Genomic DNA, 23,352 nt, shown 5'->3' with positions numbered 1-23,352 from the left:
GAGGATTAAAAGAATGAGCCTCAGCTTGAAAACTCTCCTTTCATCAGTTTCTCAATTGCAGATCTGCAGTCGGTTTGCCTGTGGTAAGCTATTGGCAGTCAATTAGGTGAAATAAACTGGGAGGGTGACCTTCATTTCCTTTTAATAGCTTTTCCTCCCTGAAATGGGGAGCTTCAGTGGATTTTCAGCTTAAATTTTATTCAAGCTGCTTTATTACACTTGACAGATTAGCTTTGCATAAACATACCCCCCCCCCCAATCTGCACTGTTTTTTCCCTTTCGTATCGAATTTTGACTGTTACTTAGTTGATTTGCTAATCACATCTTAGACACCCACACAATTACATCTGTATTTGTCACAATCTCCTCTATGCTTTGCTTGTGTAGTAAGTTACTTTATGAATACCTGATTTGATCTTTGAAATACAGCACATGTACATTTGTGGTATTTGATTAGCAAAGATAAGAGAACTGTACTTTCTTGCATTTTTAAAAATGAATTATTTCTTTAGGATGAAAATGGAATGGAAAACCCTTTTTAATGAACTAGTTTTAAAGAATGTTTTATGCAGTAAATGGAAATGTGTATTAAAGTAGATTTAAAAACATTCTTGCTGGACTTACGATAGTGCTACTTAGCCAAACCAAATTTTGCTGTCTCAAGCATGTCACGTACCTATTTTTAAAGTCTACACAATATAGTCTTTTATCTTTTAAAAGCAATAGGATCTACAAGTACCACATGCAATTAAGAACTTTTTTTTTGAGGGGGTGGGGGGGGGAAGCCTTTTGGAAGCAGGAGTAGTCACCTCCACCTTTTTTCATTTCCAAATTATCTAAGGTTCACCAGAAGAGAGACTTTCCTGTGTCTTCTGAAAGACTTCTGAATGATGCCATACAAATCCAAAACTGTGAATGAGGAAATGAACACATGGGCACAATTTCTTTGACCATGTAGATGCATGCATATACATAATGCTAAAATTATGTCTATGTTAGTGATCTTTTACAGTCTTACATGATCAATAATTATCTTGTGCCACACAGTAAGTTTCATGCTCTGACATATGCTTGATTTTGTTTGAAAGGGACGGTGTGCATCCTGGAAAGTCTGAATAGCATAAAATTGGGTTGACAATTCAGTGGACCTTTGCTCCCCTTCACTGAGCATGCAGCGTGTCAAGCCCTCTCCCCAGAGGGGAAGACACATCAGAAGCCTGTCTGTTCCTACAAGCGGCAGCTGCACCGAGAGTGAGCATGGCCCAGTTTGATAGCAGCTGTCAGTATTGTTCAGGGACCCGACTTAGTGTAAAGAACAATGGAAGGGCCATGCTGTTAAAGTGCAGTGTCTTTCAAGATAAGAAAAGAAATAGTAATTTAACGGTTTAGACATCTATTATGAGCATGAAAGATCATGAAACTTCTTTTCAGAATGCAAACAGGCTGGAGCAATCTGTAACAGTAGAAGATGCAATGGAGTAGCCTGTGGTGTCATACTACCAAGGATACTTATGTACCATAAATTTAGAGGATAGGAGGAAAGTTTAATTTTCCTAGCTGATGTTCATTTTTGTAGTTTCTCTTGATTAGATAAAATCTGCATTTTTCTCAGGGTTTGACTTTTTTACCCTCCTTCCTTTCTCTTTTAACGGGCCATTGTTTCCTGACACTAGATGATTCAAGAGTTTCCCAATTGGCTTGCCTGAGTTAGAGCAAATCCTGTTGCTGCTGGGCCATATGTGAATTCTGGAAAGGAACAAAGCCTTGAATTAGTGGGACAACTTTTTGAAATACAAGATGACTTTGAACTGTTTTTTATATTTCTTTTTTATTTCCAGTTGAAAAGGTAGAAGACTATTAGAGGACAGGCTGTGAGGCTACGGACTTGTAGTCTCACAGCACAGATTTTTTCAAGAGAAGGGCACAGATTTTTTCAGAGAATTTACCTACGAAGTCAAAAGCCAGGCTTTGGAATTGGAGTATATTAAGCATGTACAAAAGAGAACGAATGAATTGACACATTTAAAAAAAAAAAAATAATTGGACTCAGTGAGCTTGTAAGCAGTGCTAATCCTCTGTGTTGATTAAAAATTCTTACTTCAGGAAAGAACTGTGGATGATATTTGGTTGTTAAGCCATACCTCTGGCCTTATACTGTTCCTGCATGTTCTTGAAGGCTTTAACTTCCAGCCACGGGGTAGCAATGTGGCTAAACAACATCCTTGCCAATTTTTTTAATGGCACCATTTAATATTTGTCATATTAAGGTTGAAGTAGCAATTTTGCTAGACAAATAATAAACAAAACAGAAACCTTTGATGTAAAAGATAAGTGCATCTGTTAACTCCTTGGTGCTGCTGCAGCTGCAGGCAGTGTCCACATTTGTGGTTAAGGAAGAATCCAAATCATGGTATGAAAGAATTGGGTAGATTATCATGGTTTAACTTGAAGGTTTTTTATTTTTTGAGAGATATGACCTGGCTGGAAAATGAAAGGTACTCAAAGTTCATGCTAGGAAGTATAAGGGACAGTTAAATTGGTCGGTCTAGATGTAGACAATGCAAAATCTGTTAGATTTACTTGAAAATTAATAAGCTAGATAGTTTTATGAGCAGAATATGCAAATATCTGAATGGGAAATATAAGCAGCAAACTGGAATCTTTTTTAGCATTGCATTTTAGATGCACAATTACAGTGTGCCACTGAGTAGCCAGGTATGACTTATTTTGCCTTTTGAGGTGGTTTGCTAATGGTTCTGTGAAATACGTATCGTTTGAATTGACAGTACTCTTGAGACAGATTGAGCTGTAGGCCCCTGAGAGGCCTCTCCACTGTTGCATGAGGTGATTGGCTAAAGGATTAGTAAGATGTGGGATTATTTTTTCTCTCTTGGCTGTGGTTGCCAGCTATCTCTGGGATTGTAGTGTGTGAAGCTTAAGAGGATGAGGTTAACCTCTTGAGGGTTTAGTCTTATGAGTGTGTAGTTAATCCTTAGAAAGCCTATAAATAACTAGGCTGTATGTTTCATTATAAAATAGAAATACAGACTAGAGCAGAAATGAATGCAGAATTTAGTGCAAGGGAAGAGCTAAGCAGCTGTAGCATTACTTTAGATCCTCCTCAGCCATGATCTGCATTATGTGCGGAGGGAGGGGAAATTGCCTAGTTCTTTTAAATTAAATAAAATGAGATCTAGTGAGCACAAGACACTATGTCCTCACTTTTTAACACAAACTAGCTAACCCCAAGTCTAAGTTACTAAACTCTGGCAATAGGAACTCTAGTGTGTGGCAACATCCTGGATTATTCTTCATATTTTACTTTTTTAAAATATGTAGAAACCTTAATTACAGTCTAGGATTCTGTCATGGTAGGTGCTTTTAGAATACAAAGGCTCCAGACTTGTAAATTAAGTTTAAAATAGGTAGCAAAGGAAGAAGGTATTTGTCAGCATGACAACTGGTATTCTCAAAATAACGGTCCCCAAACAATGGTCACATTTTTATTGTTAGTGCCACTAGGTTTTGAGGAAAAATGAGTGTGATTGATGTATATTGGTAGTTTGTCCTACTCAAAACAGAAAACCTGCAAGAAGGTGTGTAAAAATGTGAATGAGGAGATAGTGTTAACCAAACTTGGTTTTCACTTGAACCCTCCCTGCCAGCACACACACACACACACTGTGTGCACTCTGGACTGATAGGGAAACGGAGGACCTTGGAGCAGCGATATAGGAGGTTAGTGTCTAAACGAGACAATAATGTCCTGGAGAAGAAGATACTCTCAGTCATTCTGAAGAGGGGAAAATTGCATCCAGAAGTCAAATGTAATTGAGTTGCAGGCCAGACCTCCCTTATCTTGGAAGGTTTCATGTGTGGATGGTTAGAAAAAGCTGCATCTTGGATCTTTTCCAAAAAGAAAAACAAAAGATCTTTAGGTGGCTCTCTCATCTAGATCTAATATCTAAGCTACAAGTCAAAGGTGAGACCAAATATATGGTTACATATTTGTAAAGCTAAACAGCTTTCAAGAAAGTAGTGAAGGGGAGATGGTTGCAAAAAAAATGTGGTTAGCTAGAGCTCAGACCTGAAGATATGCAGCTGCAACTGCGAATGCAAAGAGAAGGTAGATTCTGATGAGATGAGCATGTGAGGTACCAACAGTGAGCTGGTACCACTTGCTAGATTTCTGTCTACTGAGTATATGTTGGGGATGTGGGATGTACATGTTGAATGGTGTAGAGCTGTAAATTGGTCTGTTTTGCAGTAGGAGAGAGATGTGGGGGGGACTGGTAAGGTTAGAAAAACCTGTATATGTGGCAATAGTAAACAAGACCAGAGAAGTCAATGGAGAGTGGTTTCAGGAGGGGTTAGGTAGATAGAAGCAGAGTAGATTGATAGGCTAGAAGAGATGATTCCTTCTTTTTGTGAGCTTGGCTCCAAATGGTTCTGTTAAACAGACTGGTTTGGAAGGAGTAGTTTCAGTGAATGGAAAGGACTGCAGTTGGGTCAAAATGCTGGAACAGTACAGTTCAAAGCAAGAGTTTACAGAAAGTGTGTTCAGTGAGCTTTAATAAAGAGAATATGGAAGGGCTACCAGAAAGACTATATATATATATATATATATATATATATGTATATGCACGTGTATATACATTAAAAAAAAGTCATGGCACGGAAGTGTAGGTTATTTAATCCCAGAGGAAAGGATTACTTCCTCTAGAGAGTGATTCACAGCACCTCTCTTCATTAAAGCATATGCAGGCACAATAGCTTTCCATGTTTGAAGATATTATTTGTGAATATTATCCACTTTTTCCCTGAGTTACCAAGGAAGTGAAAGAAGAGAAACTGAAGAGTTGAGCATACCTTCTCTCCTACAAATGTCTGCTTTGCATTCATACTTGAAGTGAGACAAGTGCGGGAATTGGAGTAGGTGAAGAGTCAGTAGGCTGAGATAAAAATGTGATGTGACCTTCAGTACTTCTCTTGAAAGAAGTCTGAGATATGGTAGTTTTAGAGGAGGAAGGAGTTGGATGGGAAGAATGAATTGGCTGGCCCAGACAAAAGAGAAACTCAGCTGGGACTGCACATGAGGTGAAATCAAATGCAAAGAAGTTAATTGAGTAAGGATAAAGCAAAGCATGGTCTTGGAATTGTCCTGCAATGTGAGTAAGAATAGAGAAAGGTGTTGGGCGTTTACATGTTGAATGATGTAAGGCTGTAAGTTGGACTACTTCGTGGTAGGAGAGAGATGCAAAGAATGAATTCTAAATGATTCTAAAGGAACTAAGGTCATTCTAAAAGAAATTATTCCAAAGGAACTAAGGTGTAGTTTTGAGAAGCAAACACTGATACACTGAGGTGAACTGTCAGTGTTTTGATGAGCGGTGTGGGCCACACAGGCAAAATATACCTGTAACTGGGCGACTGACAAAGATGGAGTCAGTGGGAGTAGGAAAGTGCAGAGAGATAGGTGCAGAGGGGCTGGAGGAAGATACAGGGGGACACAAGTACTGTAAATATTAAACATTGGAAATGTGCAAGAAAACAGCAACCCACTATGTTTTTCATGGGGGAAGAGCAAGGCAAACTGTTGAGATAGGAGGCTGTGTGGGAGGACTGGAAGAGAAAGGAGAGAAGTTTGCTTTCCTTGTTCTTGCACAGACCAAGACTAGCATAGACATTTAGGATAACTTTAGGAAATATTAAAGGCCAGGCAAAGACACAGTTTGTACAGCAGTTTGCTGTAACTCTTCAATATGCTGAAGAATTTGTATGAACTGCAGGATTCCTGATACATGGTAACTGCATTTTTTTTTTTCCAGAGTACTTGCTGAGCTACCAAGGTTGCTGTCTTGTATAACAATTTCCTGAGAACATCCAGTACTGTTTTTAAAGGTGCTGGCTAACTGTAGCTCTTTAAATGGAATACTTACAAGCAGTAGTATTGAGGTAGTAAAAGCAAGGATTAGCAAAAGTGGATGGCTCAAATGCATGTTCAGAAGTGATTGTCATTTGGTAGGGGAAGTCGTTATAGGAATGTATAGGAAATATCCAAGAATCTGGTCTGTGGCTTGGAACAGTAAATAAAAATCAATGTAATGCTTTTCTCATGACTGTCATATTTTTCATTCTTTGATATCTTTGAAATGTTTTCATAGTTAGTAGCTGGGACAAAAGGGTGATGAGCATAATTTAAAAGACTGTATTTAACTTCTGGATTTTAATTTACCAAAAAGCCTTTCTACTCCATCATTACTATCTTCATGTTCAGCAAGATTTATATTTCTGGAGACTAAAAGAGCCTGGAAGGAAAATAAATACTTTTTAAGATAAACATATGTCAGTAATAAAACCCCCTAGAGTGGTATCTTTAAGTCATTTCCAAATTGGTGCATGCTTGAACTAGTTGTTTTTGGCTGCTGTGGCAGCAGGAACATGCTTTTGAAGTGTCGTTGGATGGTAGCAGCATGCTAACAGTAGCTAAAAAGGCAAATATGTAGATTTGAGGTTAGAAGGTGAGTAATAGCAGGAATTTATGGTTGCCCCAGAAAAAAAAAAGTGCTGGCAGTTTCTGCAAACCAGAAGCAATGTGTACTGACAGCTTCATTCTAGAGACTTAAGGCTTGCATCTGAGTCTTCAGAGAAAGCAATATGTAGTTGTCTAAAATTAAAGAAAAGCTTTGTTCTTGAACTGACTTACACTGACAGTGATCAGAAGAATGTAACTGGTTTCAGAAGACCAGCCTTTGTCTTGTCTGGACCAAGAGAATTTAAGGTCATCTGTGGTTTTTAGAATGTGGTTTTGAATTTGTTACTTTCCTTTAGAGTCTAGGAAGTCCTTTGGTGAAGACATGTTTTCCTGTGCAAGGATCATTTTTTCCATTTTTACTCTGACTTTACCTCTCCACTCCCTCCTGCCCTGTGGCATCTGTCATTTATAAAGGCTTCTCTGGTTCCTCCATTACTGCAGAGTCTTTTTCCTCCAGTGCAACTTCAGCTTTCCTGTTTGTCCCTTATTTCTTCAGAATTCAGCCTAAGGAAAAAAAAAACCCAACATTATTTAACCTAAGGGGAAAAAACCCCCATTATTAATACAAGGACCCTTACAATGTGCTCTTCTGACTTGTTTATATTTCCTTTTTTTCCTATAAACTGTTTGAGACAGGAACTGTTCTTAAGCCAGCCCTGTAATACATATTTTTAGAAGAATAGCTATCAATGAAAAAGCTATATATACAAACACACAGAAGAACTTTTATATTTTTATATAAAAGTATAAACAATCAATATATATGTAATATATATGGAATAGTATGTATAGTGTATGTAGTATATAACAGTATATTAATGTAATAGGATATAAAATATATCGTTGTGTATATATGATATATAAAAAATGTTATATGTGTGTATATACATGTAAGGTTACGCCAGCAAAAGGGCTTCTTTAGCTCGTGGGCTGCTTGTTGTGTTGCCAGCATAGCTGCTGATAGAAGCACTAGCCATGCTTCACTGGGTCTGCACTTGGTATAAGCTACTAAGTTTTAGGTTGACTTACAGTGCCTAAAACCATAGAGGAGGGAAGAAAACCCTTCTTTTCTGTTGGCAAAAGCCATTATGTGGATGCAGCTACACCAGTGGAGTGCTAATGCACCTTGGGGAGAAGATGTCACTGAACTGGAAGAATTCCATCTGCTGGCAATATCCTGCGTCCTCGCTGCAGGGCTCTGCCAGCGTGGGACGATCCGCAGAGGCTCCATAGTGTAGCTAGGCTGCTAGTGCAGATCTACACTTGTGAAAGTGCCAGTCATGCTGGCAGTACTATATAATTATTCCCTCTATGTCAATGGGATGTTAAAAATCTTGCCATTTAACATTTATCACGAAACTTCTGTGAAATAGTTAATTGCTGATCACTTTAGCGGAAAAACAGCTGATGTGCTCATTCACTGGGTGCGATGGCAAAACATTTGGGTGGGGTCACCCACATCTGTCATTACTGTTTAAAAGAGTGATCTTTTTGAAGAGCCCTGAAGTGTAATATCTCTTTATCTTTCTAATTCTGGTGCCTGGGCTTGCCCTCCAAAATGCCAGAAGGAAGGGCAGAGAAACCTAGCTGTTTGAAGTGAGATGGAAAGGCACAGCAAGTGTTGCTGTTGAGTTGCTGCTCAGCATAGTGCTAAGGAAAGACAGAGTGCTTCTTTCTCCCTTGCAGTCTATATGTCTGCGACCTATAATGATGATGTGGGAACTCATCAGTGGCTAATAAGCTACCCTTGGAAATTATTTTTGTATTTGCTATTTGAATTATATTGTGAAGCATTGAAGAGCTGTTTCTCAGTTCTATAGGTGTAAAGCTAACTACAGTATTAAAATTTAAAAATGGACCTTGTGATTCAACAGAAGTACAGCATGTGTACTTGTAGGTGGGCTGGTACTGGCTATGTAGTTCAAATTGATAGCAACTCAACCCTTTCTTGTGTTGAGAGACTTCATTTTCCTTGTTAAAAAAAAACATCCTCATGAAACACCAAACATATTCTAAAATACAAGCTAAAGAATGTATTTAGTATTTGTATGTCTTATGAGGATTTTAAGGAGCTCTCAAAAAATTTTCCTGTTGTAGTAATGAAAAATTGAATTTAGAGTTTTGCTGGCTAGATGCAGGCTTTGGTATAATTGCTTTGACCCTTGTTGGCTGTCTCAGTTGCCTTCTGTGAGCTCTTTAGAGGTGACCCACATACAGCAGTGGTTTGCTGGCCCCACATTAGGATTTGCGTTCTCTTCCTGTGTGATAATTTTTATATGGAATTGTTTTTCTCTTGAACTACACCACCAATCAATAAATATATATTTTCATTTCAGAGAAGTTAGCGTGGCAGCTTCATGACTTGCAACTGGTTTTTATTTTCTTTAGATAGAGAAGAACTTTTAGCCTTATAGATCAAGTATATGGGGAATTATTATTGTAAGTGTTTAGGCTAACTTTCCTTACCCTAGCAAGATTAAAGAATGTAGTTTAATCTCTAATGCAAAGAGAAAAAAAAAACAACAAACCAGACCGTAGAGGTGGCCAGGTTTAGTATTCTGTGGCAAAACTGTGTAGCGTAAGTCTGTAGAAGAAATACCTGTTTCACTGTAAAATGTATGCATCAGTGTAAAAGTGTAGTGAGAGCACCAGAGCATGTAGTGGTCTTTTTAATCTTCATAAGCCAGTTGAAATCAGCATTGGTTTTCCTATTTTGAGTTTTCTGAAGAGCAAAGAGGAGACAAGACTTGATTCCTGAAGGAAGATCCCATAGCAGAGGACAAAGTGAATTCTGAAAAGGAGGGAAGTAACACAGGGGGAAGGAATCGAGTGACCAAGTAGAAAAGTAGTTAAAGGAAAATGCGTAGAAGAGTGAGAACCGTAAACTTCATGTTGTTTTGCAGTAGCTTCATGGAGTACTTTGGATGTGCTGAGGGTCTTGTATCTGATTTTTTTTAAATAGGTAAGATGGCAGAAGGGGCTGAGTTTGTAAGTGTTCTTAATCTCTATATCAGTGGAGCAGTGAAGTACAACTTCTCAGCCTTATTTCAGTTACCTTAGAGATGAAGTTAATTTGTGAGAAAAGGACTGCTTGGGGAGTGTGTGGGGGAAGCTGCCTTTATCCCAGTATAGCATCAATTTTCTGGTTTATGTGAGGCAATTTATGCAACCCCTTACTGCTTCAAAAAAGTTGATGTGCAATTGAGACTTATTAGTGTGGTTTGTGTTGTTTGAATAAGTGGAAACAGGAACTGTTAAACTTTGAAGAGCCTTCTGTTCAGAAATTTAAGATTAGTTTAAAGCAGATTCCCATAGTAGAAGATAATAACAAAGAACAAACTTAAGATAACTTTTTCATCTTCTTTGTCACTTTGATATTTTGCTTTCTGACATAAATTCTCTACACTGTAAAAAGTTTTGTTGTTATTTTTTTGTTTTGTTGGTTGGTTGGCTTTTTTTTTGGTGGGTGTAGAAAATAAGTGGTAAGACTCAAAGATGCTATCCTGTGCATCTTGTGTAATAAAGCATGAGAAACAAGCAGGATTTTTCCGATGAGACAGTTGGGTTTTTAAATAATCATGCCATGGCCACACAAATTTTATATGTATCAAATATACGGCTTTGGATAGCTTTTGCCAATATTGTCCTTCTGTGGACTTATAGTTCTGGAATACAATGACATTTCATGTGGTTTATAGATGGAAGAGGCTTGCTGAAGAGACTGTTTCTTTGTTCTGAAGGGACATTCTCTTCCTTCACCCAAGGCACTGTGGCTTGTTCACATAATGGATGGTTTTCAAATAACTTCTACAAAACTACAAAGGCTCCATTCTTGGCTCACTAGCTAGAGATGCAGTGGTGGGCACTTTCAAGTTTGTTTACTGTGGTATAGTGTAGCTTCCTATCTGTCAGAATAAAATCTAAGCATTTAGAAGAAGAGGAAGTAAGGAAAATAAATGAACCAAAATAAACACAGATATTTCAAAGGAATTAGGTAGAAAATTAAGCAATGATAGTAGTGGCTGACTCTCATTTTTCTAAAACATGTTTTAACAGGGAGAAGACAGTAAGCAATAAGAATTGCAGAATCACAGAATGCCTGAGGTTAGAAGGGACCTATGGAGGTGATCTGGTCCACCCCCCTTGCTCAAGCAGGACCACCTAGAGCCAGTTAAGCCAGGACCATGTCTGTATGGCTTTTGAGTATCTCCAAGGCTTTTGAGACTCCACAGCCTCCCTGGGTGACCTATGCCAGCACTCGGTCACCATCACAGTAAAAAAAAGTGTTTTCTGATGTTCAGGAGGAGCCTCCCATATTTCAGTTTGTGCCCATTGCTTCTTGCCCTGTGATTGGGCCATCCAACGATGGGCCACAGAGATGATTAGGGGACTGGAGAATCTTGCATTTGAGGACAGGCTGGAGAGAGCTGGAACTGTTGAGCCTTCTCTAGGTCCTTTGTTGGATGCTCTCCAGTATGTCCATGTCTCTCTTGTACTGGGAAGCCCAGAACTGGACCCAGTATTCCAGGTGTGGCCTCAACAGTGATGAGTAGAGGGGAAGAATCACCTCCCTCGACCTGCTGGCAATACTTTGTCTAATGCAGCCCAGGATGTCGTTCACTTGTTTTGCCACAAGAGCACATTGCTGGCTCATGTTCAACTTGGTGTCTGCCAGGACTCCGAGGTCCTTTTCTGCAACACTGCTTTCCAGCTGGGTGGCCCGAGCATATATTGGTGCATGGGATGGTTCCTCCCGGTGCAGGACTTTTCATTTCCCCTTGTTGAACTTCATGAGAGTCCTGTCAGCCCATTTTTCCAGCCTGTTGAGGTCTCTGTGAATGGTAACACAGCCATCTGGTGTATCACCCACTCCTACCAGTTTTATGTCATCAGCAAAAGAAAGCAAACTCCGAGCTTAGTTTTGCAGATTGCTGCTATGTTACTGAAGATTAGGGTTCAAATAGGTCAGAAGGAAGTGTCTTGCAGGACTGCTAACACACTTTGTGATTAGTTAGTCTAATGGTGATATTATCAAGGAGAAAGAAACATCCAAAAGCAATGAAAGAGGAAACACAGCTTATGCTGCTGAAGCAAAGTTAGAAAATGGAGTAGTAAGCAATCCACACTGGGTAGCTCATATATCAGCCTGTTCACATATCATAGAATGGTTTCAACTGGAAGAGACCTTCAAAGATCAAGTCCAGCCCCCCTGTCATGGGCAGGAACATCTTTCACTAGATCAGGTTGTGCAAAGCGCTGTCCAACCTGATCTTGAACAGTTCCAGGGATGGGGCATTCACAGCTCCTCTGGGCAACCTGTTCCAGTGTCTTACCACCCACATTGTAAAAGATTTGTTCCTTCTGTCCAATCTAAACCTACCCTCTTTCAGTTTAAAACGGTTGCCTCTTGTCCTGTCACTACAGGCCCTGGTAAAAAGTCTCCATCTTTCCTATAGGCCCACTTTATATATAGAAAGGCTGCAGTAACGTCTCCTCAGAGTCTTCTCTTGTCCAGGCTGAACAACCCCAACTCTCTCAGCCTTTCTTTGTAGGAGAGGTGTTCCATCCCTCTTTGATAATTTTTGTGGCCCTCCTCTGGACCTGCTCTAATGTGTCAATGTCTTTCTTGTGCTGTGGACCCTAGAACTGGATGCAGTACTCCAGGTGGGGTCTCATGACAACAGAGTAGAGGGGGAGAGTCACCTCCCTTGACCTGCTGGCCATGCTTCTTTTCATGCAGCCCAGAAAACAATTGACTTTCTGGATTGCAAGTGCACACTGCTGCTGCATGTCCAATTTTTTATCCACTAACATCCCCAAATCCTCCTCTGCAGGGCAGCTCTCAATCCCTTCATCCCCCAACCTGTATTGGTACTGGGGATTGACCTGACCCAGGTGCAGGACCTTGCACTTGGCCTTGTTGAACCTCATGAGGTTTGCATGGGCCCACTCCTCAGGCCTGTCAAAGTCCCTCTGAGTGGCATCCCTTTCCTCAAGTGAATCAACTGCACCACTCAGCTTGCTGTCATCTGCAAACTTGCTGAGGATGCACTCAATCCCATTAGCTATGCCGTTGATAAAGATATTGAATAATCTTGGTCCCATTATGGACTGTTGAGGGACACCACTCATTGTTTGGTTTCCATAGGGATGTTGAGCCATTGACTTTTTTGATTGAGTCTCTTTGACTCTTTGGATGCAGTCATCCAGCTAGTTCCTCATGCATCTAACAATCCATCCATCAACCCCATATCTCTCCAATTGAGTAGCAAGAATGTTGTGAGGGACCGTATCAAAGGCCTTCCAGAAATCTAGGTAGATGATATCTGTAGCTCTTCCCTTGTCCACTGATGCAGTCACTCCATTGTAGAAGAATGTGGGTATATTCTTAAGGGAGGTTGTTTGTCATCCTGCAATATGTTCTTCCCTGTAGCCGAAATACTCTTTTGAAAGTACCTACAGAAACTTAAATGCAAGTATTAATTAATGGCTTAGGCTGTCTAATGAGTTTACTCCCGCTAGTTTTGACTGTTAGGAGCGTGGGTGGTATGTGCAGGGTTTTGGGTTTTTTTTAGAATGAGGGAGAAGACTGGGTCTGACAGGAGCATAATCTTGAGTTGTTTCCTTTTTTGGAAGGTCACATTTGCAATGTTGGTTTTAAGAATATTTCTAAACAGTGAGGGAGAAGGTTATCACTTGGTCGGCTAGCTGTATGAGCTCAGACAGTGGCCCTCATATCTTCATTGGCCATAGACATTTGATACAGGCTCTCACTTCCTTCTGCTACTTAAGCAAGCAAATAAAAAACTTGAAGATGTCCCTTTGGGAAGGGAGAGAATATGGCAATAAAAATTGAACACAGTAATACATGTTTTTGTCTCGTGTCTTTCTGCTTGCTTGAGTTTAGCAAAATCACATTTCTTCAGTTTTACAGAAGTTGACATGAAATAGTGCCCTTTAAATTTTAGGTCTCTAAACGATTTTTGTGCTTGCCAGATATTTTTTCAGAACACCTCTATGGAGCTTGGGGGAATCTGTTGATAGTATTACTGGTGCTAGTGATGATAAGGTTTTTGAAAACTTTTTTTACTCTCATTTGTTTACTTAGAAGGGCACAAGAGCAGACAGACAGCTATTGTAGTTTGGGACCAGGTAGAACCTTTTTTCCACTGTTCACGTACAATCACATCTAAATTTTTAATTCAGTGCTTTTCAGCAGATACTGAGTAGTACATCACACATCTGTTTAAGAACAGAAGAATGTTCTAACTCTTTAACGCTGGGAATTCAAAACTACATTTTTAAGTAAGCCATAGGTGTTTGTGAACTCAATAGAGCTACTTTAAGGTGGGAAGTGGGATTGTGGGAGCTCATGCTCTATCTTCATGAGCAAGGAGCCTAAAGGAGATGTGCCATTGTTTACGTATAGGAAATTTGTTTCACAAAGACTTACTAACTCTGTCTCTGGAAGTCTCTGGCAGAGATTGAAAATTAGTTCCAAATTTTAAGTCCTAGTTAAACAGCTCTTTATAGCTGGAACCTGCCTGGGATGTTGGAGGTGAAAAACTGTACTGCCTTTAAAATTGTTAGGAGGTGCTTGCTCTGAGAAGCAAGTGCTGTGTTTTTCAGATGTTGATTTTTGGGTCTTTGCGGTCTGGTTAGGGGAATACTGGGAAAAAAAATTGAGGCAATAAAACCTACATCTAGACAGTATGGTAAGCTGAATTTGACATTCCTTTTCTCCCTTTGCAAACAAGAACAACTTCTGTTTTTGCAACAAACTGGTGGGTGGACTACTGATGCTTTTAAAATCACTGCTATGGCTAATTATCTCAGTGCAGTCACTTATGTATGCATCATTGAACTCTTCTCTACCTTCCCACTTCCCTCTGAAAGTGGACACAGCCCTTGCTCTGCAAGTAATGATAATAATTGGTAGTAAGACAGACCTGTTACTCATCCTTTTTTGAGCACATTTCTTATGGCAGGTGTCTAGTTTTTAATTAACTGCTAATGAACATGCCTGGTAGACCATGATACTGCTGCCAACTTATTCCGTTTCATATCTCACTGCTGCTAAGCTCTTAAAAGGTGACAGAGCAGGCATTAGTGTCTTTGAAGTGACGGGAAAGTGATTATATGCATAACATAATTGTTTCTAGGATCTACTATGGCAAATGTCTAGTTACTAAATACATCTGGTGAGTGCTGCTGTTATTGATCTCCCTAGTCTTTAGTTTCCTCCTTTGTGTGGAGCGCATATTCCCTTTTCCACTTCTAGAAAGAGAATAATAGAATAATATACTTTTAACAATTCAAGTTTTTTAAATAAAAAGAGCATGAACTTCTGGAAAGGATCATCTTTATCTATGTGTTAGGGAGAACTTTAAACCTATTGTGAATAGGTAATATATAAACAAATCAATATACTCAGTCTTAAACAGCAGTGAGCCTGAGATAATAAACATTAAATCACAATATACCTTTTTTGGCTTAAAAGACCATAATCAGGTTTTTAGTCTTAAGTCTGTTTAACGTAGTTGGATATTTAAGCATCTTTGGGTACCATTTTCCTCTGCTACCCTCAGTAACCATTTTGCAAAGCTGTTAAGATGTTATGCAGAGTGATGCGTTTCTACTTACAGCTCTCATATTCTGTTCTACACCTTACATTGGGCATTACTCTCCACCATTCGTATGCAGTCCTGTCAGAGAAAAAGGACATAGCCCTTCTCATCTCATGCTTTCAGCTTCAGAACCTGTTAGAGGGGATTAATCTGTGCCTCGTTTCTGGGACTTTCGAAATACCCTGTGTGTAGGTGACAAAGCAGAGACAGGGAAATTGTAGGTAATGTGTCCATAACAGTTTGATTTCTAAAGATGTTAAGCTATGCTTCCTGAAATCATGCGGGTTAACTTGTTTGCTAATTAAACCAAGCAAGAGAGGCATGAATAAAGGGAATCTTCACAGGCTTCCTGAAGAGATAGGGACAAGAATGGAAACAATTTAACTTCATTTCCCTGTTTTGATCTTCCCATGCCCACACTGCACAAGAAGCTAATTTGAGCTCACTGTTGGAGAAGGGAGGAAATTTTTCTCCGCAAAACCAATTTGGAAGGGATAAATCACTCTTTGCTCTTGGCCAATTGCACACCACAACTAGGTAATCCAGTGTGATAGTTCAACTGGGGTCAAGTAAGACCAGTACCGTGAATGCAGTACAGTATTGCTGATGCATGTTGTCTCATGGCTAGAGTGCAGATGACTGACCTGGCTTAAGTGGTCAACAAGGAAGGGAACAACTAAGATACCATCTGTCTGAGAGAGCCTGCCAAAACATCAGGTTATCTCCTGATTTGAGGAAATATGCTGGAAACTACTAAAGTCTTGGTAAAGTCTGTGAGAAGAGAGATGTCCTCTTGTTCTTTAGAGACTGGATCAAAAAACAAACAAAAAACCCAAAAGCCCTGCACTCCTGTCAGACTTTACAGTGCTCTTTACTGATACTTATTCAGTTAAATGAAGTTTCACTAGCAATGGCTGCTTGATTTTTGTAGAAGGTGGTCTACTGCTTTAACTACTTCAAATAAAGATAATTCTTAGTATGTCCTTCAAAATGTTACTTTTGGGGTTGTTGTAAACACATTAAAATCGGACAATATTACTACCTCTCTCTTACGTTGCTTTTTGAATATACTGAAAAGTTGGCAAGGATAGTTATCAGATGTATGTATTACAGGGAAGACTAGCAAGGCTTTTTATGCAGCCTGTGAAACGAAATTCCTAATACATGGTGTGAGAAAGATTTGGCAAACTTGTGGCTTTATAGAATTGACTAAAGGGATTGTGGTAAATTGTAAGATTTGTCTCGTATATCAAAAACAAGTAAACAATGGCTGCATTACAGTTGGGACAGCAGAAAAGTGAAAGATGAGCAGGTCCAGTCCAGAGTTGTTCAGTGTCAGTAACTTGTGTCTACATAAATTTATAAACAGCGGAAGTCATGTGTTGGGATGGGGTTATGAGAAATGAAAGTGTAGGGGTGCAGTAGTTGTCTAAATAGTAATAAATTAAGTCATTCATATGCTAGTAGATGTTATGCAGTTTGTCTTGAAGAGTCTTGGGACCTATGGAAGCAGACACAATATTTTTGGATTATTTTGAGTTGAGTTATTTTGGAGTAACTTGTGAAATATTGTGATCTTTAGTCTAGGTATGATTTCAGGAGCTGTCAGGAGTACTGTAAGAATTTTGCCTGCTCTTACAGGACCACTAGCATTCACCAGGTCAAACTCATGTCTAGCTGAGCTCATTCTGTTCAGACATTTGCTTATCTGTCTTCTCTTTGATCCCCTGAACTGGGTGGTACTCCAGCTTTTTTCATGGTATCTACCTTCAGCAGAGAGGGATGGTGGAGCGTGGCCAAGGCGGAGAGGTCTGTTCTGTCTTCTGTTCATATACCCAGGCACGGGAAGCAGGAAAGAGGCAGAAAATCTGTTTACCTGTAGCAGACTAAAGGGGAACTATGACTAAGCTAAAGTTTGTTTTGAAGCTTAATTTTCTAAATAAATCTGTGCTGAGCATTTTGGACAAATTAAGCGGTTAGCTGAACTTGGAAAATATTAATAAAACCATAACAGCTTTAACTAGAAAATATCTTAATATTTAAACTATGGGGAAGTCATTCCATTATAAGGACTTGGTTTCTAAAATTGCTTGCAGGTTATTTTGCCAGATTGGTTACAGGGTTGTACATCCATTCATTATGATACTGATCTTGCAAGTTGCTTTTGAAACAGATAGAGATATCTTAATTCATTTATACCATGTTTCTTGTTGGGAATTCCATGACCTTATTGATGCTATCTGGAATACCTGGATTTTAAGCTCTAAAGTTGGTTCCTAAGCACAGTGTTAGTTTATGATTTTTTTTTCCCCAAAAGTTTGGCTAGAATAAAATATAAATTTGTGCTAAATATGAAATTCAGCAGTGGTCTTTTAGGTTTTTTAATATTCAAAATAGTAACCTACTTACTGTTTCCAAATTGGGGGAAGAAAGGGGGTGAGTTTAAATTAGTCTTGCCAGAGAAACTTGGTTTTTTCCCAGAGCAGCGATACTCCTTTCTAGAAAAAGGGAAAGGTATTCGGGCCTTCTGCTGCTGCTGTTTGTCACTAGTGATACTGTGGTAGGCAGTAGCTGCCCAAAACAACCTACAGTAGTTGAACCTATTCCTCAGGCTGCAGAACAAGTGTACACCTAGCCTTTTTTGGTTTGTGGGACATAAGCAGAGCTGTCCACAGACAGCATGATATAATGCAGTATTGTACAGTGTGGTGGGACAAAGAGGAGAGGCTAGATTTAAAGCAAACAAACAAAGGAAAAAATCCACCGTTGATTCTCAGTAATTAACCAACTTCTCCCTTCTCCTTCCCAAACTATGTGCTATGCGTTGTTCTTCTGGGGATGATGATACTGCTGGGAACAGCAGCAGCAGTTGCAGGCTCAACATCTCTCCCATGGCCATGGACCTCCAGTGCCTCTAACACCGCATCCATCAGGACTTCAGCCTCCAGGCATTCCTCCGCTCGGAAGCAGTGCTGGCCTTCTTGCCCTTTCTAGTGCTTTGGGTGGGCAGTCTCACTTGGCAATAAAAGATGACAAGAAGCATCACGATGCAGAACACCACAGAGGTGAGAGGCATGGCAGGCCTGATTAGGACGTTGTCACATTTGCGCATTGCTGCAAATTATGTGCATCTCTAAAGAATTCAAGTTATATAGAATGAGAAAAAAAAAACTGTTGGCAAACTTAAAAATGTCTGCGTATATACCACTGAAGCAAAATTCAGCTTGGAATTTTTCAGTATTTTAAAAGGGGATCACTAGGTGTCACCTGCTCTGTAGTTTGCAGGGCATTGTGACATCCTGGTAAATGCTTAGTTGTAACACCAGTGGCCTGCACCATATTGTGGAAAACTGTTAAACTGCATAATGGGTAATTTTTTCAAAGAAAGTAATGTTGTTAAATGCGTGGGTGGAAAGGTAGGGGGAATGAGACGTTAAATTTTGAAGTGAATGTGTTCAAACAAAAGATTTAGGTAATTGCATCTGTTACTTTAGTTTCATAGGCTTAAATTCTAGTACACAATTAAATATTGGGCAAAATTGCACTTGACTAATTTTTGAAAAGAAAATAATTTATTCTGTCATGAAATAAAACTAGGCTTTGTGTATGGTTAAACTGTAAATCATGTTTACAAAATACTGTAATTTTCAGGAAATCACTGTATTAGGAATGTGCAATGACTTATATAAATAAAAGCCATTTTAAAACTGTTCACGGCTTGTGTTCTAATTTTTTTTCCCCCCTTTTTTATTTCTGTTCTTGCCTCTGTGTCTGAACGGGCATGTCTGTGCATTTCTTGGTTACTGCGGGAGCAGACAGAGAGCCGGGCCCAGTAAGTACCAACATTCCTGCTAATGTTTCCACTTCTACATAATGTAATAATCAGATGTTGCACTGTTTGTCTGTTTTGTCTTCCTTTTAGTTAGTATCATGATACTAGGCATATGTGTTTTCTATTAAGATACCTCTTGGTTTATGCAGAACACAAAGTCATTTGTTTGGAGGACTGTATGAATCAGGTTTGTTTCCGAGCAGAATGATTTTGGGGAAGCTTGAACTTCAGTTTGCTTATTGGGGGTGGGAGGAAGCTGCAAGTCAAACAGCACGTTGACTGCAACTTAAAGCATAACATTATTAGTCAGAGTTAAGATTTTTCCTGGAGGATTTTCAGGAATTAGAGTTGCAGAACAGGTGAAAAATTTCAAATCCATGTGTCATGACAGTGTTTGGCCCTAGGATTTTCTTTAACTGAATCTGCTTAAGCCATACTAATGTGTTTACCGCTTAATGTGCGCTTCAGGTATAACTTCTATAGCAATACTTTATTTCCCTTTAGACATAAGCTGTAATAGAATTGGTCTAAGACAATCTTAGCCAAAAACCAGCCAAAGAACTGCTTTGTTACAGCTCTTTATACTGTTGTGTTTTGCATGATATTGCTATATTAATCTGTTGGAGATGGGCATGTGCAACTTTCACATCATTTCAAGTAACAAAGCTAATTCTGCTTGTTAATGTCATAGGTGAATTTGGGCTCTATTTTGTTTCTTTTTCTCAATTAGAAAAGACAAGAACTAGGAAAAGTTATCTGACAGATATCTTTACAATACTAAACTTCTGATTTTTATTGCTGCTTTGTTTTTTTCTTGTGCCAGGGCTTGACAGTTATTTACTGGAAACTATCTGCGTATCTTGTGGCAATCTTTTTTGTTTCTAGATTACTAAGCAAGAAGCATTTATTTCAGCTTGCTTAATGTTATTAATGACAGTGTAACTGTGGAAGTAATTTTAAGCTGGGTTTTCCTGAAGCCTCAGACTTATTAATGACATGTTTCTTTGAGTGGGACATATTTCTTTGAGTGATGTTAGTCAAGTGCAGGATTCTCAACAACTTTTCTTAAGAGCTAAGGAAGGAGGTTTGTGTATGTGTCCATGTGCACATACATGTGCACATGTGGGAGTGATGGCTTTGTGTCTTGCTTTGGTGGTTATGTTTGCTGTCCTTGCTCTCTTCCCACACTCCCCTGCCCTGTCCATCATGTACTTTCCTAAAGGGTTTTTGAGTTTAAAATCAGATGCTTCACAGTGTTGTGAAGTTTGGACTCTGAATTCATCTTGTAGCTGAGAATGGTTCTTGCCTGCAGAAGAACTGTCAAAAATTAAACCCAGCTTTTGTGTTGTGGGAGATTTGCAATATCATTTGCTTGGTTACCTATATATGTCAATTTTATTTAATTAAAGTACATAAAATTGTCGCTGCAGATAATTCTGTCTCCGTATGTGTAACTCATGATTGCTTGGTTATTATCTATAGTAGGCTTTTTTATGCTGGCTTTATCACTAAGTAACCTTTAAACAATCTGAGGCTTTATTTCATAAAATAACTTTGCCATACGGATATACTGAGCTCAGTTTACTACATTATGGTGGCCATAGTTTCTTTTTGGTCCCAGCAGAGAATAATACTTCATAATTAAATTAAATTTTTAATAGCTGAATACAGGTGAACTTAAACTTGAACTTAAAATTGTTTAAATACAGTGTTGCATTAGAATCTTGACTTAACAGTAAATGATATCTTCAATGAAAGAATCATAATTCAAGTGATAGTCGAGTTCAAATCTGGCTAAAATAATCAGCTGGGAATGATTTTCTCTTTGAACTGCTCTAATTATCTTGTATTTTTAATGTATTTCTTTTTAATTTAAAATATATTTTTAAGGATAATATGAAATTGGTCACAAGTACACAAGGCATACCAGCAGGTCTGTTTAATTATTACATGTGGTTCCAACTGAGCAGTAGGCTCATATTTTGCAAATTACTTTATAACATCTGGGTCACCAAGATAAAATCAATTTGATTTTCAGAGTAACATTTTAAGTGTCAGGATTTCCGGCAGCACCATTACAAAGGCTTGCTTTCATCATCCAAGACACCAAAACCCATGCTGTCTGTTAGTTACCTAAATTAACCATGATATTTGGTATTATTGTGCAGTTCTACAGTATGATTTCCATCAAATATGTCAGTGTGACCTTCTAGTATCATCAGCAGAAGCTTTAAATGTGCAAGGTTGAAAGATTACAATTTAGCGCTTGCCTATTTGGTTTCAAATTGACTTTTTTTTGGACATAACTTTGAGTTAAAGCGTATTGTGGCATGTTATTTGAGCATATTCATTTTTAAATGAGATCTGGTTTTATTTTTTTAATGTCTCCTTAGGCAAATAAGCAGTCACAAGCTTTTTATTGTATGTTTAGAAATACTTCATAATGCAGTGGGATTCATGTATTTATACATGTATAAATGTAGTGATTTCATTATTCTTGATTGTGGTCAGTGTCCATTTTACCTACTTCTGCTACATCTAAATGGCAAGGGCTACATTTTCTTTTTTGTATTGCTTAAAGTTTCAGGAAGTAAAATGAAAGGAGGCTCTTTGTAAATTCATGTTTGTGAAATACATAACATTTAAGTTAGTAATAATAGTATACTTCATACATGAACTGCTGAAATTATTTGCTCAAAATTAAATTACAGGACTACATGGATAATGGCAGGTGGGTTTTGGCTGATGTAGCTCTAACCATCCAAAACTGGGTCGTTATTGCGGGAATACAGGCACCCCTACTATTGTGACACAGTCTGGCTGCAGGTAATGAAGCCAGGCAGAGTAAGCAGGTTTTGCAGCTGAAGCTTAATAAAGTTTTGGGAGACATCAACATGAAAGAACTTTGATGTCCACATTTTTTTCTCTAGGGAACATACTGGCAGCATTTTTCAAACTCATCTCAGGTGTTCATTTATCACTTGTCTTCCCATTGTTCTAGCATCCTGTCTGGACAGCATAGAAATGCAAATATTCTGATGCATTCTATTGTATCAGTAATAATTTGTAGACAGTGAAATCTCACTTCATTATGTGCTTGGGATTTACATTAAGGTTTGTGTTTATTTTTTGTCCTCATGAAAAACATTGAGCTTGTTTTTAAGACTTAGGAAGTACTCGTAAATTTTCCAATAAATTTTTTTTTGCCTTCTTTGTTAAGCATAAATGTTGCTATTGTTTTGTAAAGCAAATGCTCTTTTCTTACAGCAGAAAAATATTCTGTGTCCTTAGCTCTCTGTCCTATTCTTCCCCTCCCAGTAGAATGAATGTTACTTTTTGGTTGGTTTTATATGGAAGCTGGTTTTGTGTTTTGTTTTTTTTTAAATTCTTTTAAATGGGGGGGGGGGGGCGGGGAGGGAGATCATAAGGAGTTATATGAAAATGTAGGGTACTCTTCAGTGTAGCACATGTATGCTTCTTGGCCTTTGTGGAGAAAGTAGCATTTTCCATTATATAGCTTATAATTGAAAAACTTGAATTTCTTAATCACTTATATCTTTTATTTTTATTGGCCCTGTCAACTTAAAAATAAGTCAAATCTTACAGTCTTTATGGATGCAAACCACAAATTAGTTTCAGCAGGAGTTGCTCACACAGAAGAGCCGTGGGATGCTGCATTGCAGTTTAGTTTGTAGCTGGTACAAAGCAGCATGAGGCTGATGATGCAGGACAAGAGGATTGGGGTGATCTGGTATAAATTTTTATGGATACCCTGACTGACGAACATTAGCTAGAAAATACTGAAATTGACAGAAGCCTTATTCTCTGTTAATGTCTTCTGATTATTGAATCGATGTGGAGAATTACTCAAATCCATTTAGGCTTCTAGATTTCCTTATTCCTAATATGAACATACTAGTCTAAATAGAACTTTAAATGGTGGGCGAAAAGAGGGTGAAGTCAGTAGCTTTCCATTGCTGGTAATTTAAACAAAACCTACTGACTTTATAAGTCAACTTTTGGGTTGTTGATGTGTGCGTTTGCAAGAAGCATGCTCAACAAATGGAAGTTAATGATTCTTGAGTTGAATAACTTCTAGTGCAATCTTTTTGTGTCTTGCTGGGGGATGGTTAAGCGCTTGTTACTCTTCCAATGTCCACTATATTCGTATCAGTGAGTCCTGACAATGAGCAGTGGGACTGCTGAGCAATTTATATTTTGGTTGTAGATGTTAGACTTGATCCTATTTTGCCTGCTCAACAAGGGATTGCATTTGTTCCTGTCTACGTATGGATATCTGTAGATAGCACTCGTGTGGTGCAGCAGCAGAGGTCCAGTGTAGTGGTTAAATAAACACA

The 23,352-nt window shown here is 38.7% G+C and overlaps 1 protein-coding gene across 2 annotated transcripts in view; it reads left to right on the top strand.

Annotated features, from left to right (window-relative positions):
* LOC140650610 (transducin-like enhancer protein 1) overlaps nt 1-23,352 on the top strand; it is an 86,943-nt gene that overhangs the window by 24,850 nt on the left and 38,741 nt on the right. For both annotated transcript variants that reach the window (XM_072859165.1, XM_072859164.1), the window contains exons 7-8: nt 18,023-18,227; nt 18,978-18,994. In XM_072859165.1, the coding sequence (XP_072715266.1) occupies nt 18,023-18,227; nt 18,978-18,994 (222 nt within the window). The remainder of the gene's footprint in view (nt 1-18,022; nt 18,228-18,977; nt 18,995-23,352) is intronic.

Source organism: Ciconia boyciana, chromosome 4 (assembly GCF_034638445.1).
Source record: "Ciconia boyciana chromosome 4, ASM3463844v1, whole genome shotgun sequence".
In the NCBI taxonomy this organism is placed as follows: domain Eukaryota; kingdom Metazoa; phylum Chordata; class Aves; order Ciconiiformes; family Ciconiidae; genus Ciconia; species Ciconia boyciana.
The sequence above is the reverse complement of the archived record's forward strand: the minus strand, read 5'-3'. Positions and strand labels throughout refer to the sequence as shown.